Source organism: Sipha flava, unplaced genomic scaffold (genome assembly GCF_003268045.1).
Source record: "Sipha flava isolate LNK unplaced genomic scaffold, YSA_version1 230_pilon_pilon, whole genome shotgun sequence".
In the NCBI taxonomy this organism is placed as follows: Eukaryota; Metazoa; Arthropoda; class Insecta; order Hemiptera; family Aphididae; genus Sipha; species Sipha flava.
The window spans coordinates 283,470-304,166 of record NW_020272867.1 but is presented as its reverse complement, the minus strand read 5'-3'; the positions used below and the strand labels follow the sequence as shown (position 1 = coordinate 304,166).

Genomic DNA, 20,697 nt, shown 5'->3' with positions numbered 1-20,697 from the left:
TAAATAATTATCATTTAAAATCATAGTTTTGTACACATTATCTGACTAAAGTAACTATAGTCATCGTGTTATGGCTAAAGTAAAACATTATTAATAAATTCATAATTATATTTTATTTCAATAAAATTAATTAATATAAGTTAACAATTAAATAATAATAAACTCAGCGTTGTGCGTGTAAATCAAATTGCAAAACAAATAAATGCAAATGCAAAACATCGGGTGTTCTATGCAATTTAAAATGTCATCAAAGTTTACTGTGTAAATAAATAATAATAAAAAAGCATTATATAATAAATAGTATTAATAATATCTGATAAAAGTAAATTTAATATTGCATCAAATGTAGTTAATTAATATTTAATTTTTAACTTATATGCCATAAAACGATGGTTAAAATTGCTTTAGTCGGTTAATATGTACAAAACTATGATTTTAAATGTTAATTGTTTATTGTTAAACAATTGCAACCCCGCCACAAAAATTACTGTATTGGGTGTAAAGTGTCTTTTTTGGTTCATTAGGTTCATTAGCATAGCGCTGGTCATTAGCTAAACTACCGTTGTGGATGAAGTCTAGTGACGCCTATGATTATAATTTGGATACGATAAATTAATAGTAATAATCACAATAATGGCCTCGCGTGTATTACACATTGAATTTGCAAAATATGTGTAATACACATAATAATACACTAAAATTATACACTAAAATATATAATAATAATTAAATCGACTTCAAAGAATACATACACATAAATATACTCGTATAACTTACTGTTACTTATACAACTTAAAATTAACACACGCAAAGTTTATTGTATTTCTCTTTGCGGGTACGTTAATTAATTCAACTAAATTCGGTTGTATAATGTACATTTATTCAAGACCGTATCTAGGGGGGTCCAGGGTGTCTAGACCCCCCGAAATTTCTTCAATATTTTATGAATGTTTAAAATACTTATTTATTTTTAATACCAATATAAATATTTTCAGTCAAAAATAACTTAAGCTCCAATTAATTAATCATTGACTGCTTTTAATTTTATATTATAATATCATATGAAAATATATTAATTTTAATAAAGAAGATTAAATCTTTTTCTGTTTTATTTTTAACCAAATATCAAAAGTTAAAATCTAAATTCAATAAAATTACAATATACATGTTTTGGAGTCCTCCCGAAAAAAATTTCTAGATACGGCTTTGCATTTATTATAGATTATATTATACTGGATAAACACTATTGTAAAATTCAACATACATTTTGATGTATTAATATGTATGGTATATTTATTTATGTGTTTGCATGTCATTATTCAACGTATGATCGTTTTCGCATTAAAATATCAACCCATGGTGGCCCAAAAATTAACTCTAAACGAGGTACACATTTTTTTCGAGCAATATTTTTATCAATAATGTAACAGTTGTAAATCCATTGCCATTTACCATTTGCCACTTAATTTATCAATTAAAAATGTTTACAGAAAGTTTTATCGGTTTATAAAAAAATGTGAATTAAATAAAACAATTAATATTGATATAGTGCAATCGATATAGGTTGGTACACATTTTGTAAGAGTATTATTTTTATTTGTTTTACCATAGGATATGATCACAGGACCATAATATAGACGGTACTGTACAGTGAAACACAAACTTTCCATGAATGATATAAATATATTTAAAACACTTTTATGTTTTTAGGGTTAAAACGTTTTGTAGTTTTCGTTATTAATGCCAAGACTTTAAACAACTATAAAATTCATTAAAAAGTTTGTTGTTGTTATAACGATGTACTAATTATTATTGGGTTTTATTTTGTAAAACTTTTAATCGAAAAATTTCATTCATAATTACAAAATTAAAACTGTAATATACATTTATCGAACTTATTAGCATTTATCAAAGCTCTATTAGTAAAAATTAAATTATTTATTTCCACGTCCAACGTAACATATTTTCAATACAATAAATGGTAACATGTTGAATAAATATTTACAAGAGAGACAATTATATGATAACGTAATATGATAAATTGCGTAGTTTTATTTTAAAATGTCCCATTTTATACCTACCCTCGTGAAATGAAACCATTAGTTTTTACATAAATCTCAAAATATTATTTTTAAACAAAGAACGGTTAAGCTTAGATAATTAATCATTGCGATTATTTGAAAGTTCTTAAACGTCAGCATTTAAAAACTCGACAGGAATTAATCAAAGTGAATAATGAAAATGATTTATCGACATTTTACCGAAATTATTCGTTGAACGTATGATTTTAAAACTCGCAACAGTAAATCTCATTGAAGATTTTACCTCACATATTTTTATACAACAGTTAAACCATATTTTCAAAATATAAATTTCTCCAAGACGCTTATCAGCTATCTCAATCAATTAATATATCAGACGCTATGTACCTTTTAATATCGATCACACTCGAACGAGAATCCAAATCGATCGTAACTAAATCTTAATAAAATATCAACAAATAATCGCAAAACGATGTACGTGTATAAGCCACCGCCTTGTCTTGTATTACGTACCAATACAATAATATATTGAACGTTATTATCATCTACGTAAATAATATTATATTTATAACGAATATTTTCACACAGAAAAATTTGTTTAAAACAAATTAATGTACACACACACGCATATACAGTTAGACGAGACCACGTTTCGTGTATTTGCATCATGTAATCATACGGTTTATAAATATTTCGATTATTTTTCTTAATAATTAACCTTTAAGACTCCTGGTAGGCATTTCGTAACGGCGTTTCGATTTTTAAACTCGAATGAGAGAATGCACTGTTTGAAATTCACGAAGCAAGCCCGTCGGCCCAGTGTTTATTTCAGGTGGGTGACCGGGGGGGGATACCCCCCGGAGAAAAATGTATACCCCCCGAAAAAAAGTATGACATTATTACGTAATTAGTATATTATGGTGCGATTATATATAAAACGAGTTATCAATGAATTGTCAGTTATTTCATGCGAAGATGATATAATAAATAAATATTTAATATAATAATATCTTGGGTATTACTATTTCGTACATCAATATAGTCAATTAATGTATACCGATAATAATCGTAATCTATATATTATTAAATTGTTCGTCAATATAATCGATTTTAAATAAGTACCTATCGCATGTGGGTAATTTTTAAAACGTGCTGTTGTCTGTCGACTGTCAGTATAGTGGATTACGCATTTAAGACTACGTCAAACTGCATTTGGTTGATTTATATTGTTTTTGGTTATTTTTCAATGCATTTTGGTTGGTAATTAAACTTTTAACCAACAGTTAACTTCCAATATGTCAAAACGAAAAAATAATCCTATATTAGATATGTATTGGAAAAAACAGGACAACGTTGATGATCCACCAGTTATACCTTCACCGGCTTCACCCACTGAAATAATTGAAGATCAAGAAGATCAAAATATTCGTAAAGTATTAAAAAATTATTCTTATCAAAAAAATTGGGAAAAATCATTTAACTGGCTATATTATAATATTAAAAAGGGTGGGGCTTTTTGTAAGGTATGTGAAAAATTTCTTAGTAGTAATCATAGTGCTTTACAAAAATCAAAAGGTATTTTTATATGTACCCCATTTATAAATTATCGAAAAGCTACTGGTAAAACTGGTAAACTCTTAAAACATGCTAATTCAGAAAATCATGCTAAAGCTTTAGCTTTGAATGAATTATTTTTACATGGAAAAAATGAACCTATACATACACAAATGATCCAACAAAGTAATTCAGAAAAATTACAAAATAGAATTAATTTTTCTACTTTTGTGCATAGTGTTTATTTTTTGGCAAAAGAAGAGATTCCTCATACTACTAAATATGAACCATTATTAAATAAAGTAGTGCTAAAACAAAATCAATCTTTACTTGAGTGGATGCAAAAACAAAGTGATAGGTCGAATTACATGAGTAAAAATACAGCTATTGAAATATTAAATTGTATTGACACTGTTTTTGAAACTCGTGATTCAAATGAATTAAAAAATAAATACTTATCATTAATGGCTGACGAGTCAACAAATATTAAAAACATTTGTGAAATGACAATAATTATTCGTTTTGTAAAAGATTGTGGTGAAATTAGAGAATTATTTTTATGCATTTTAGAATTATCTGGTACAAATGCGGAAACTATAACAGAAACTATTGATCGAGAATTAAAAAAAAGAGAACTTGATTATTCAAAATGAATAAGTCTTGGTTTTGATGGTGCTGCAAATTTTTTTGGTAGTATAACTGGAGTACGAAAAAGACATAGCACATAGAGAAATACCATACATTCATTGTAGAGCTCATTTATTATCATTAGCATTAACTTCAGTTCGTAATAAATATGTTTCAATTAAACGAACCCTCCAAGTTGTTAAAGATATTTATAAATTATTTCATAAATCTGCTAAACGTGAAAAAATATTTCATGATATTCAAGAAGCTATAAATGAAAAAAAAATTGAAAATACCGGAAAATATTGAACACGTTGGTTAAGTAATCATCGATCAATTTATGCAGTCAAAGAGTGTTATAAATCAATTATTTTGGCATGTGAGCATATACACACTGACGGAGCAGATCTTTCTTCACTAGCAGGAGGTATTCTGCTAGAAATCACTCAGTCAAGTTTTTTAATCACATTAGTTGTCCTAGATGAGGCTTTAGGCGCAGTCAATAATTTAAGCAAAATCTTACAAAAAGAAAACCTACAGCTATCATTAGTACCAGTTTTAATTTCTTCTTCGATTGATTATCTTAAAAATTTCTCGGCCCAATGTTCATCAAATTACGAGAATAATTCAATCCATAAATGTATAAATACATTAAAAAAAAAATGTTAGTAATTCACGAAAAATAGTTGAAAATGAAAATAAAATAAAAAGTCTAAAAGAAGCTAAAAAAATTTGTTGATACAATGATAGAACAAATGCAATTACGTTTTAATGAAAAATCACTAGAAATAATTAAATTAAGCGCTTTATTTGAATCATTTGAATCTTTAATTACAATCACTGAAGATGTATTGAAAATATGTTTATATTTTCCTAATCTTGAACCAGCCGATGTTTGGATAGACTTGAATTCATTTAAGTATGTTGCAAATAGTTTGGTAGATGAAAACGTTAACAATCCACTTTTATATATTTATAAAGCAAATTTTGGGTATAAAAATTTGAAAAAACTTGCTGAATGTTTAATGTGTGTACCAGTTTCAACGGCCACTGCGAAGCGCTCTTTCAGTACAATGAATAGGATTATAAACAAAATAAGAAATAGAATGGGACAAGAAACTTTGCAATCCTGCATGAAAATTAGCACAGAAGGACCCTCAGAACTCGATAAAGATACTGTAAATGAGGTAATTAATTTGTATGCATGTCAAAAACAGCGCCGGATTCGTTTAATTTAATTTAATAAACATAATAAGTATTAAAATGTATATGACTTAAGCTCATATTGGTGTATTATTAATAATATAGTATAATGTATAAGTAATGTATGCATAGTAAATGTGTGTTATATTTTTTTTTCCATATAATTAATCAAAATTAGATTATTAATAATTTATGTATTCTTAGAAAAAAAATAATACCTTAATAACTTAAATTATTAAGTATCAATCTGATACCAATAAATTGAGCTTAAAATAATATTTTTACTTCTCTTAATTATTTACTTCTAAGACATACCCCCTTGAAAATGTACGATACCCTCCCGGGATAGAAGGTCTGAAATAAACACTGCGTTGGCCGATAAACTTGTAAAAATTATAAAACACCAAAAAGTTGGCGTAACAGACGGAGATGGTCCGAAAACATCAGAACTCCGTCTTCGTTGGAGTAACGTTTTCAAGTAATTATTTGCTGGAATATGCAAAAGCGAATGGCCCGCGCACAGGTAGTCTTGCGATGGAATACGATCGGACTACGTGTGATGGACATAATACATAAATAAATAATATAATAAGAATTATAAATATAATTGATATAATATTATTTTATAATAGTTCTATATTTAAAATATATGATTGTAAAATAACATTTAATTGACACAAATCCATAGATGAGTGATAATATAACAATAATAACTGATAAACCAGCTGTTTATACGACAATCCGTCGTATAAATATTTCGGAACGTCTTAAAAGAACAAAGGACTCTATCCTCAGTATAAAAATCAACAAATTTCTTCTACTAACCAGCGGGCTTTTATTTTCACGTTAGAGGGCACGCTAAAGGACCTAGTCCGATAGATCAAATCCGTCGAGGACCTAAGGATTTACTCCATCAGAGCAAGTATATCAGAAAACCGAGTGGGTTTCATACACGAGTGGTGTATGAATAGCAATGCGTTTATGGTACAATACGCGAGCGAACGGCACAACCCTTGATCGGAGCAATTGCGAAAACGTGGGCAAACTGGTTTAAGTAAATTTGTATCACATCGCGGAAATCACATTTCACAACCCCCCCCCCCCTAACAAAAGCGGTTTAAAATTTTTTGGTCAATGGTTCAAGCATAGTTAAGCATACCTACCCACCCACCTACCGAAAAGTCATATTAGATACAAAAACTTACCTGATTTTTGTTAAATTACCAATTTCCTATTACCTACCACTGCCAGATGCCAAGACCGAGTATCCATTTATGACACCCACCCCAAATTTGTTGGTAGTTCAGTGAACCATAAAATTCACGATCAAGCCGTCTTTGCACCCCACCCCCGGAATGTACGCGCCCCCGGCGTGGGAAACCGATGCTACCCCCGTCACTGGCCCACCCGCACACCGTTCCTCGGACGCATCGTCGACACAGGTGAGCGAGAAACGCGCGTTATTAATATCTTTACCGGCAACCGGCAGGTGATGCGGTGCACAACTATTGTTGCAACGGATCGGTACGGTAATGCTGTAAGACCGGTAGGTAACGTGCATAGGAGACCTTTTAGGTCTGGTTGTTGCGTACGCATTGTGTGACGCACAATGGCCCAGGATCGTCAGCGTTCGGTTCGGTCTCGAACGCATGTACGGAAGGATAGTAGTAGAAATAGAGGCTTCTGGGCCAACCTCAACCTCAGCTGTATTTTTTTAATTTTTTTCCGTTATCGTTTAAGTAACCTGCTCTTTCTTTTCTCCGACTGGTTTTCCTCAACTGCAATTCCCCTTGTACGTACCCTCGTGCACATACCGAAGCGCAATTTTTGAAATTTAAAATGTTATTATAAGACATCATAAATGTTATATTACTTGAAATTATGATATGCGTGTGAGGGTAATTCTAAGGTGAAGTGTAGTTGGGTGAAAATAATCGGAGAGAAAAAAAATAGTAGGTTACGTAAACGATAACGGAAAAAAACAGCTGAGATTGAGGCTGGTCCCTAAGCGTCCGTCTCTATCTACCTGCCTTGAAAACGACCTGAAACGATTCGTTAATATTTTGCAAAACGAACGACAACGCCGTTGTAATGGCATCCATGTTCTTCGGTCCGGCTTTCAAGCCGACCGCATATAATTTCGGCCGCAGGCTCAGATCGCTAATTTTTATTTAATTTTTTTGTTTTTGAAACACACGATGCGTGTTACGGATTTCACACAGTTGGTCGGGGGCGTAGATGGATGTGTTCTCGGCGGTTGAAAATCGAACGCGAACCGGATGCACGTTTGGTACGAATACGATCGACGACGACGTGCGCTCACGCGTACGATTTGTTCGGGTCACGGTCCGCGCGGACAATCACTTTTGAATCCGTCACCGTCATCGTGTACAATACGAGAACGTTGGTTGTGCTCATTGCGTCGGTCCTCGGCGACCTGCAGCGCTTCCTCCGCCTGCAGAAAATCCCGACGCAGATGTTGTTCGCACATCGAAAGATAAAAACGCCAAATGCAATGCGCCAAGGCCTTGGATAGCAAAACATTTTTTTTTTTTTTTGGCGTGGAGTTTAGAGAGTAAATTTGTTTTTTGACTGGCAAATTTTAAAATTTCAAACGTGGCGGGCAGTAACAAATGATTAAATTATATTTTACCAAAAATGTCGAAGGGAATATCCCTCCCTCATCTGGATATAGTCTTGATGGGCACCGGGCCCCGGAACGTATACACCGCGGTCAAATATACCCTACGCGAACGCGTTTGAATGTTTCGTACAAAAACGATGTATATTTTACTAATGCAAACCGATTCTACGATGTGCCTTCAGCGCAACCCATTCAAAACGCTCTAGCGATTTCCCGCTCAACACGTTAATTTTAACCGATCCCTATGCGACCGATTTCAACGGGTTCTGCAATGGATTTTTTTTTTACAATTTCTTTTCGGTAAGTTTATCCGACGGAAAACGATTTTTGAATCGAAAACTTACCCCGGTTTTGTAGTACGCAAAGTTTTCGTTGCCAAATCGCATCGATTACAAATACGAAAAAAAATTTATCGAATCGCATAACAATGCGTACGACGAACATACCGCGTGGGTGTACGAGTATTTTAAATTTTTTCGCGCTTCGGAGATAACGACGTACTACGGTTGTATTGGATTACGAACAATACATACATAACAAAAAATAACAATCCGACATCCGTCGGAGGAAAAAGAATTAAATCAAAACTATGAGTTTTTTTTTTTTTTTTTAAAGTTAATATTTGGTAACAGTCGAACATACATATAACATTGTTTACGAGTGCGGATCGATTTTCACCAACACGTCAGCACTGCTGTTGGTTTTGTTTTTCAACAGGCACGTATCTAGGTATTTTTTAAAAGGGGTTTGTTAATCAAAATTAATCGACAAAATTGTGTGCAACAAAATAATAACTTTACGTGCATATGCCTTATTATACAAGCGTACAAATACTTAAATATATTTGACATGAATAATCTGTTCATGTGTATTATATTAATGTACGAGAAAGTTTTTAAATATTTCATTAAAATTTCAAATGGATATTTTGCCTGTTATATGTGTATATATTTTAAATCGTGTACGAAACGATATAAAATCACGGCTTAATTGTATTAGATAAAACGGTGTAATGACGCATTATATTACTTGTATCGTAATACGTATATATTTCGTTATGATAAATGTGTTCATCACGGTTCATGATGGATTTTTACCTTTATGAGACTTAAGTATAACATGGTCAAGGAAAGGGGGAGGATGTTACTACTAATCTGTAACACCCCCTCCCTGGCTATGTGCCTGAACAGAAGTGTTCGATCGAATATATAATATACTCGTCGGACGGAAACCGATCGAGACGAGTATAATACGATCTCCGTTATGATATCGATTAAATCCGCACGTTGATGCATATGGATGTGTGAAAACGCGAAATATGTAGTTACAAGGTGCGCACGTGATAAGAACTGCGGTAAGAGCACGTTCGTCGAATGCGAGGCGCGCATAATCCAAAGGAATTCGAACGTTCTGTCAGCCGCGTTTCAAAGGATAGGTGAATGATTACTCCGCGGGCAACGGGGAATAACTCAAAAGATTGCGTTTCGTAGACAAGAAAATATTGGCTATGAAAGATATTCGATTTTTAAGGACTCGCCAACGGCACAGGAACTTTCAGTTCAAACACACGGGGACATCATATGTTATAATAATACCGTACACTGAACGTCCGCATAATAAATAATTTATGTATTTATGTATGTATGTACGTACGGCGCAGTACCATCTGTCAGTTTTTCTCACGGACGAATTTGTGTTTTCCTATTTTATTTATCAAATTATTCTACTGCGTTTGGTATGGGTATATCAATATTCTCCAATTTGCAGTTGGTAAAAGAAGATGCGTACGACGGCGTACTTCAACTTTTTAACACTATGAGTTTAGATAAATCTAAACTATGATTCTAAATACATAATAAACGGTGTACATACTATATGTTAAGTGTGCATTATATTCGTATTATTTTGTTATTATACAATGTATAAAATATAAGTATATGTATATATGTACATATATACATATATACATATTTGTGTCCCTCGTATGTACGTACATATTATATATACATACGAGGGACACAAAGTACGAAATAAATTCAATAGTACTAAAACAAATTTAATCAAATACTCTGTACAATGCATTTCAATTTGAATTGAAATTATAAATGTATACATGCCACGCATATTATGATACATGAAGGTAACCCGATTACATTTTTCAACCGAAAAGCCAAAATCACTGCGTGACTTGAAGAATTTATTTGTAATAATGTAATTTGTTTCTTTTGGCAATATTAACTATCGTTAATTAGTTTTCGTAACTATATTAAAATTAAGAAATACTCTTCAAGTATTGGTGGTTTTTAATTTTTGATTCGAGGTATCAATTTATTGATTCAAACAAAAAATATCAAACATAGTTACAATATAAAAAAAATATCATGGGCATATTTCTTGATCTAACACTATTTTTAATTATTTTGCAATAATTACTTTAATTGATCAACCGTGTACCGAATTAAACAGGATACATATTGTATTTGTACAACAATGTTATTTCATTTGACAATGGTTTTTTTACCTGCCTATATTTGCAATGGTCAATGTTTAAAAGTTGATTAAAACCATAGCAATCAAAGTTAAAGCTCATGATATGTTATACATAAGCTTGTTCGGTCAACTTTTTTTTTACTTAATCATATTTTACTAGAAAATAACCGTCTCTATGTCTTGGACTCGAAACGCATATAATCGCCCACATCTAATCTATAGTTATTTTATTACAAATATTCAAAGAGTATATTATATACTATGTGTTATTATTTAGGTATATCATATACAACTGGTATCGAATTGCCTTTCAAGTACAATATCTACTCTACTAATCTATATAAGGCACTGAAAAAAAAAAAAATCGGTTAATTGATTTATCTGAACTTTTAATCTCCTTTGAAAGGTTATGGGAAAATATAAGTTAAATTATGTAAAAATATATCAAAGACTTTCTATTTTGACCGTTACATCAATGTTTATACTTTCCTTTCATTATTGTATACAAATCACAATTTGGAATAGATTTATTATGTATTACAAACATAATATCAAAATATTGCACTTTTCTTTTTCTTTCTGTGTGATAATATTATACTATAAGATAAGTGACTGGTTCAATATAGTATTATATTATATAATGTTTCTTTTCAATTTTATTAATTTAGAATATATTTCAAAACTCTATTGCTCGTTTAACAAAAATGCGATTTTAACATATTTAAATATATTAAAAACCAAATACAAAATTTTTGTTGGAACATTTCACTCAAAACATATGCCTATATTAGGTTTTCAAACAATATATAATTAAAAGTAGAATATATGATTAAATTATATTTATTTAATTATTCGACGATAGTCCATTGCATTTAGATATTTTGGAGTTCGATCATAATCAAAAGTTAGAATTACCATGATAATATCGATAGAAGTCGAAAAAGTCAACGTTAGAATTATTTTAATGGATGTTTGCGTGTTTGAAAATAAAAACTGCTCGGTAAACATATCGATGAAAAAACTTTTATGTAGGTAAACCGTATTAATAGGTATGGTTTTGATTAACCGATGTATAATCAGTTGAACACCAATCCCAAAACATGTGTGGCTTTGAAAAATGTTTATTCACATTTTCCTTGATTAAATCTACACGTTTTTTTTTCGTCACACATTTGATTATTTATTATTATTATTTTCGTATAAAGTCTCATAATTTGTTTTTGATAAACTATTGTTATTTTTATAATTGTTTTTGATTTTATAATTTTGATCGATTAACCGTTTCGTGGTCGCTTCGAAGGGATAATTTTTTCGAGCATTACGATACAGCATCGGCAATCGGTTTTTCGTACCTTGTGCGCAGGAGGTACCGACGGAATAATGTAGAACAACGCGGAAAACGAAATCCGCGCGCACGCCAACAATAACGTCGAAACAAATCAACGGGAGCGTGTATAGGTTTTTTTTTTTTCTCGCGGACTCGAACGGGGAAAAAAAACCCCCATCTTATACCTACATTTACACAAAACGCGTACGTGTACACGAACAAACGGAAAACCGGTTCGAGTCGCTCGAACAGACACGACGAACAATGGTATACAGTGGTGTATAGGTACGACGGGCGGAAAAATAATTACTACCGCGGTAACGGTTCGTACCCGGTCGTCGGACGCGTTGATTGCGCGCGCGGTCGCGTCGAATCGTCACGGCGGGAAGCGTTCGGCCGCGCGCGCGCGACATCGGTTCCGCGACAACGTCTTCCCGTTAGTGCACGACGGCGGGCCGCGAACAATTAGTTTTGCCGGGAAACGGAAACGCGCGGTGAACCGCCGGTGAATCGAATGAAATCGATAGCCTCGCCGCGCGTTTCGACGACCGTTCGTCCGGGATCATAGGATTTACACGGCGGACGAGAGGAAGAACGCGTCGACGGTGCGCGGGGAGAGAGAGAGAGAGTGAGAGAGAGAAAAATAATATTAAAAATTAAATTAAACAACGAGAGATGAGCATACGGACGGCAGATGTGCCGATTTAGTCACGCTCGGATTGAGCGTAGAAACAAGTGCGATCGAAGAAAGTGTTGTTGCGTCGATTAGTTTTTGGACATTCGACTGCGGGCGAGCGATTAGCGAACCGATGGTTTTATTTGTGTAACCGATTAGAAATCGTAAACTCGATTGCAAAATATTCTTACGGATCGTCGTTTTTTTTTTTTTTTTAGTGTTTTCGCAAAACATAAATATATATATATGTATGGAAAAGATCTAGAGGACGCCCAAGAACATCGTATTTCCAAGACCTCAAACATCTCGTGGAGGTCACAACATATTCAAAATTGAAAAACATGGCAAAAGACAGAGACCTATGGTTATCACGACAAGCCGAGGCCTTTAGACGATGATGATGATGTATGGTATAATTTACGTATTCCATTCGGGATACCTAGATACCTTAAATTAGCAGCTTGTACGCATGTTTTTAAGGTTTTCGTAGTGTTAGTAAACGGTGTTTAAAAATATTTTTTCCCGAGATTATGAAGATTGTTTTCGATTGCATATTATTTTATTTTAAACATTTTACATAGGTTTTGCCTGTTTTCCGTATGGTTTTTCAATATTTGGTAATACGAATAGTTCGTTTTGAAGTGAATGATTTCGGTTCACTTGAGATAATTTTAATTAGGTTCTGTTTCGCTATTGGTAAATTACAATCTCCCTAAGTGATTATTCCGTACTGCATTAAATATTGGATTATTAGATTTTCTATGCGAATATTCCAATTTAAATGTTCATCGATTAACAATTAAAGATATTTAACGGAATAACGTTTAGACAATTTAGGACACACAGAGTGTTATTTACAAATATTTGGTACATGGCGTGATTATTAAAATGTAATTTCTCTGACGGTCAAATGTTTTTTTTGAAACCCATATGACTATTTCTTACAATTCGAAGTGATCGTAAAAAAAACGATCAGTTTACTTCCTATAACGATTGAATTGCCTTAAAATTCATATGCTGCAAATCGCACACATCTTGATGCGTAATATCCAAATTAGAGCCAATGTACGGTGTACATTTTTCCGATTTGTCATTCCGCTCGTCATGAACGTAATCACTTTTACTGTTTAGATGCTCGGACACGTCCACGTAAATATTCTAATCGAAATGGGATGTTGTAGATGTTTAAAATAATAGCCAAAAGTCTGACGACACGAAACGGCTTTTAAGTGAATGCATATTTTTCGATTCAAAAAATGTTCGTCCTTCAACAAAGTAATCAACCGGTGTTTTCTCCAAGAACACTAACACATACACACATACGTGTATAATAAATAATTGTTTCGAGTCCGGTGGTGTTACACACGAAAATCGGAAAATCGTTTTTATATCACTGTTGAATTGTTGAGCTGGAGTTTTTAGGTCCAAAAATTATGACATTTACGAGTTATCCTTTTTTTTTTTTTCATATTATTTCTATCGATTTGTCGACAAAAATGATTCAACGTCACGTGCACGAATATATTTATTATACGAGTACACTGACACGCGGTTCATGAATTTTAATTCCGCGTATGCACGTTATTCGCGCGCGAGCAAAGCGCATTATTTTCGTTATTCGTCGACAAAATGTTGCACCGTTCGTCAAACGTGCCACGTGTATGCGATTGTTAGAGTATTTTTACTGAACGTACACGCCTGGGTTGTCATTGTCTTAACTCGACAACCGTTTTCGAACGAATAGAGACGCGAGAAGACTAAACCGGATACCGGAAACGTTCCGTTCTCGTTCCGCGAGTCCTGTTTTTATTTTCGTCAATTAACCGCGTTCGGTGTTTGTTATTTCTCTTCCGATCGATGTTTTCACAATGTGATCACACAGAATATTTTACAATTTTCCGATGTATCCGGGTATTGAACTCGAACGGAACACGCGGGCGAAAGACATGTCAGTCTTCGACTGAAGTCTCTAGGTTCAGGTGTCTCACGTCTTGACGATTGGCGCACCGCGGTGAACCGCGCCCGGCATTGGTTTGACTATATGGGGTGGCTTGGAGAAGCTTCCCAGACCTCACGAATCGAAAAATATGAGTCTCGGAATATTGTGTATGAAATTGAGATAAAATCTAATCATCTGTTCATAATCTCAACACACAAAGTAATTATTAAGTTAGGAGTATCCAAAATCGAAATTTGGTCAATAAGAAATCGTGCTTTTTCGTCTCGTTGTCTTCGTCTTGCTAAAATTTGAATTCAACCCATCGTAGTAGTGGGTAGTAGTGATAAATGTTGTCTGTACGGGAACTAGTAGATCGTGGTGTACGGGTGTGCGTTATCGCGGTACAAATGACCGCACCCTGACTTCAGACATAAGCTCTGGTCACACCGATTGCCCCGGTGAATGCACTACTGAACTTTGAACCAAACGTTACAGACGGGGTGGTATCTGGTCGTATCTACGCAAATGGCCAGTGAAATAAACAAACCTGGGTTTCGGTCGAGGAACGTTTGTGCACTCGTACACGCAAGGCCGGATTTAGGAATGTGGGGGCTCTCTGCTCACCCTTATAAGCAGATTTTTTTTTCGATTACACATATTTAATAACCAACATCCAAATATTCAGAATTTTTTTTTAGGAAAAAACAATGATTTGTTGCGATGAAACAATAAAGGTAGTAAATGTATATACATTTATACTTGTAAGCTCGCTACTAATTTTTATGCAATTATAATATATAAATATATTATTAGTTATTAAATATTAATAATAACATTAATTTATAAATTTATGGAAATATCAATGATTGAACACTTTTATGCAAGTTGTGATTTGGATCTATTTTGCAAATGTTATATTGTGTTTTATACTTGGATGCAAAAAAAACCACATTTAGTGGGCCCCAAGGCCCCTATCCCTTGCCCCCACAAATCTAGCTCCGCGTACACGTGCGCACGCTTTTTCGTCTCAACTCACCGTCGTCGGCCGGCGACCACTTTAATCGGCCCAGGTGCGAAAAAAAACGATCGTTCGTCGAAAAAAAAACCATTGATAAAACACGATTTCTACGTACACATCTGTACTGATAACAGTAATCCGTTTACGATTCGCCTACCCTGTCGAACTACGGGTGCGCACGGATGAGTGAACTATTCTATTGCACATTATTTTTTAACTTCACGAAACGCACACACACGCATATGTATACGGTGGACCCGACAGACGTTGATCTGTTCGAAAAAACCTATTAACCTGTTTCGAGTGAGTGAATACAATTTTCAATCGGATCAAATTGTGAATCCGAACCATTTTTCGAATCGACTCAATTCAATAAAAATCAGTCTTGTGGTTTAGGATTTAAGTAACATATGTACCAAACATATACATATGTACAGTAACATATGATGCTTTATATATAATACATTAGCTGAATTACCCGGTCTCGTCCGGAACATATTTTATTATTTCAAATTAAAGCGAATACTCTTTTGGATAAGCTCTTATATAAAAAAAAATGTAAAAATATCAGGTTAAAAGTAAATCGTCCCAAAATTTGAAATGAATAGATTCAGTAGTTTTGGCTGTACGTTGACCACTCCAGTGAACGAGTGGCATTTGAATTACACACATATATAGATATACAAATTATATATTATACGTACGTAAAATGTACATACTGCGGAGTCGGACAGCTTGTCGTTACTACCGGTTTTCATAAAATAAATACGTTGGTTTTTCGATCACATCAAAGTGTATTTTGTTATGCAGCTATTTTTGGATTTACAGTCCACTTTTGATGATTCGAAGTTGTTGGGATTTATGAAAAATTTCGAAATACCATAGGTTCGAGTTGCTGAGTGGCTTGAAATATTGAGAGGGCAGAAAAAAACAAAGCGAATTAACAAGATATGAAAAAAAATTGTGACTATTAAATGCTTCATTGTATTTGGCAGTATTAAAACAGTATATTTATTTTATTGTTTTTTAAAATGTAAATAAAAAATATGTTTGCCTTTTTGTTTTCTTTATTGTTATGTTGAGTAATGTTTAATAATAAATAAAACGTATGTGTGTGTGTGTGTATCAAGGGCGTACCTAAGTGGAGGTTTTCGGGTCCGGCCCCCCCTCCCCATTTAAATTTCTACATACTCAACGGTTTAATAGTAAATAGTATAATAATAGTATATAGTGTATTTTAATTTCCCATTATCTTCAATATACAAAGCTTATGGATTATATAATGTACCTAAAATGTATAAATTTATATAGTATATTAACAGTAATTTTTTGGTATTGAGTTAAACTATAATTATAATTAGAGAACAGATAAAATAAAAATGTTGGACCCCCCTCCCCATAAAAAATTCCTGGGTACGCTCCTGGTGTGTATACATACTTAATAAATTTGATAATACATGCACGTAATTATAATTAAGATGATTGTAAGGTAAATTAATAACGATAAAAGATTATAAGATTATATTGAATACACTTCGAATTTCCGAGCGTTGAACGGAGAAACTTTGAAATGTCGATTGTTGACGGCAAGTTTTCCCCAAAATTTTACTACGAATAACTGAGTACACTTAAATTTATTGTCATTATTCGAATCACTGCAAGATTTTTGAGGGAATGGGCAATTACTTCGAATTATCGAACGTTTTGAATTATCAAAGGTTTGAATAATCGAGAATCGTATTCCAATAGTTAATTTATTTTGATGTTTTAGTTTGATTTTGATCGAATACCATGATATGTGATTTATGCTTTTACGTAAATTATAACTAAATCTTTCACTCTGCAATACAACATAATATTATAAAAATTTAAGACATTTTAGGAACCATCGGAATTTAATTATTTTATCTGTGCCAAATGATAGCTGATGACTTCCATTGTATACGAACACTTTATTATTATTATTTGTATATGACATGTATTACACTTTCTAAAAATGCGCGATAATATAGAACAATTAACGTTGTCAATTGATTAGACATAAGAAAAATATCACGAATAACCTCATATTAGTGATACGCGTATAATAGGTATATAAATATTAATTTATACTTCTATCGGATGAATAATGAACTGCGTAACATAGTTTCTATTCAATAAATCCATTAATTAGCAATTCTATGTGCATTTATAAATAGGCAACAGAAAACATGAAAAAAAACATTATGTTAGTGAGTTAAATTATTCAACTGCGTTGTTTTAATATTCATACGAATAATTACGATTAATGAGTTGAAAAATTGTAAAACAATCAAATACCCAAACAAATTAGTTACCACGGAAATAGTATTGTGAGTTTGTCAACAAATCTTCGATACAAAAACGATTCATTTTTTTATAACATTCAAAGCAAAATCTGATGCGAATCCAAATGTTGATACCTTAACAAAAATGTAAGATTATTAACTTTTCAGCATAATTTTTCCAACACAAAAATAGTATTAACGGTAAAGGTTAAAACAAAAAAAAAAAAAAAAAGAAGGAATTAATAGAAACTACCATTATTACCGAATCTGTGTAGTAATGAATATATTTTATACAAAGGACTTAGTAGTACCACGTATTTTCGATTTAACAACCGTATAAATAGCATTTTATGTAATTTGAATGCAAACATCGTCGGTACAATGCAAGTGTCTGTGACGTTTACATGTAAAACACCATTGTTCGTGTTCCTACCTGTACACATTATAATACGTATAACAGAACACAATGAGTGGGTTAAAAAAAAATAAATAAATAAAACGTCTCCTGCTTAAAAATGATTTTCTAATTATTGACTGTTATCAGTCTGCTGCGGTACATGCGTATTTCAATACGCACTCACCTAAAAAAAAAATATAATAACCATAGTAATTATTATTATTCTAACCGATGATTTTTAACGATGTTTTCTCCTGCGCATGTTCGGTAACGTGTTTAACGATTTCGTTCCTTTTATTTCGTTGAGATCAATAAAACCTCAAACCTCACTATCTACATTTATCTTAACATTTTCGTCGACTCGCAAAAATCGATGCACGTTTACGTGCTTCTTATTCATATGAATATTTATATTCCATCGGGCGCGCGCTGCACAACCGTCGTGGCCACGGAATTCCGCACTCCGGATCCCGTGCCGTCCCTCGGGGTAAACAAATGGTGAATAATTCGTTGTATCGGGCGATCATCACGTGCACGTCACGAACGGATTAAGCGACATTTTGGGCACAGGACTTGTTCGACGTCGCGGTCGTTTCGAAACGGCAACTCGTACGTCGCACCGTTGCTCATGAAACGGTAGCGGTACTGTTTACAATCAACGATTGCACTTTCGGGCGGTTTCGTACCGTCTGTTGTAGAAAAACGATTGGCCGCGGGATTGATTACACCATTGTCCCGTATACCCTTATCAAGAATATTCAATGCCAACTAAACGCTAACGGTATTCATGACAAACGGTATTTGGACGCGTGTCGGTGAGCGTATTATTTTAAACGCGACATTTCCCGCGGAGACAGTTTCCCCTTGTAAACCTCGAGCAAACGTACCGGCACAGTTTTCAAACAGCCGTTCGCGGGTTCGACGGGTGGAAGCGAAATCCCCGTGTCGAAAAATACCGAAAAATAACCGGAAAACGGGGTCCGGGTAAGTCGAGTAAACTGAGTATCGCGGTCGACCGGGGGTCGGTATCTTCTTCTTTTTTCCTTCGGATTCGCCGTACGAACAGCGGTAATAGTTTTGACTTGCGAACCCTTGTAAATAACAAATGCGTAACATTATGGCGCCGGTTTTGAAACACGCAACCGAACTACCCCTCGACCGTGCACCGTAAATGACCGTGTAGGCGTGTAAGTACACCTGTCGCCCGCGGGACACGGTAATACATAAATAATACCGAATATTATGATTTATGATGGACCGGCTCTACGTTCGCGTGTCGGGCAACTGTGCTCTGATATCCCACTAGTTCGCACCATAACGACCGAACGCCGAGTGCGATCCTCGTTACAGATGAGTACGAGTTGGTTGTGTTGCTTTAGTCGCACACACTCGCGTTGTACATCATGTTATGACTGACAAACGTACCCTCTCGTGTTTAAGTGCGAGAAGACGATGAATATTTAACGTTCGTATACTCCAAATAGATTAGAATCCAACCGATATTTAACAAAACAACATTTTGCCCTAACCGATTTCACTGTCGAACCATGTGATTTCATTGGAAAAAATAAATAAATAAAAAAAAAACCCTAACTGTTTTACGAATTAATTTTATATTATCATATTCTATTATAAATCATTTTAAACTTTTGTAATTTATACCGTTCGTAATAATCTTTGGTGAAAAAAAAAGTAACGATCTATGATGATACGGGTATCCAACCACACATCAAAACATAACTGTTCCATAAGAACCTATACCAAGACTTATCAGTTGTTAGTTATTAATTGGTGTACAGTATTATTATTAAATATTTCGACTAAAAATTGTATTATGAATTTCGTTTCGTGCAGATAACTATTAATTTTAAACGACGTTTATATTCGACGAATTGATTTCGAATGAGGTTCCTAGGTCTTAAATGAAAGTTCCACTGTATTATATATTATACTGCCGTGATCGCAGGACATCTCTCCGACTAGGTACGTGCAATGGAAACCTTTTATTATAACAGGGATGGCGAACCTTTTTAGGTTCAAGTACCATATTTGTCCTTTTCAGGTTTTGAAAATCATTTACGTGCCCAAAAAAAATTATATTTTCTAAGACTTTAAACAAAATTACAGATTTATTACATTATTTTTATTAAACTTTAGTCGTTCTTAATGAAACACAAGCAGCAATTGTTTCGTTGGTCAAAACCTTTCTTTCCTTCGATTTAATTACATTTTTTATGGCGAATAAGCTTTCACGACTATTGGTTGACGAAAAATATGAAAGCATAAGGAATATTGTCATTATTAAAACACGCATAATTTGTTTACTTGAATTTCTTACAACCAACATTTTATAGATAGTAAACATTTTTTTGTACAATTTCAATTTTTCGCGCGTGCCATTAAAATCTGGTCAACGTGCCATAGGTTCGCCATCCCTGTATTATAACATTCAAGGCACTAGTGAAAACCGGTCG

At 33.4% G+C, this 20,697-nt stretch overlaps 1 protein-coding gene across 1 annotated transcript; it reads left to right on the top strand.

The window, feature by feature from the left end:
• The first annotated feature begins 3,337 nt into the window (after positions 1–3,337).
• Positions 3,338–4,249, top strand: LOC112683597 (zinc finger protein 862-like). The gene has a single exon (XM_025554693.1). It carries the CDS (start codon positions 3,338–3,340, stop codon positions 4,247–4,249), a length of 912 nt encoding a protein of 303 aa, XP_025410478.1.
• Positions 4,250–20,697: the final 16,448 nt, after the last annotated feature.

What these genes read in the sequence shown, in the direction of transcription:
- LOC112683597 (XM_025554693.1), top strand. Translation starts at nt 3,338, where the DNA reads ATGTCAAAACGAAAAAATAATCCTATATTAGATATGTATTGGAAAAAA.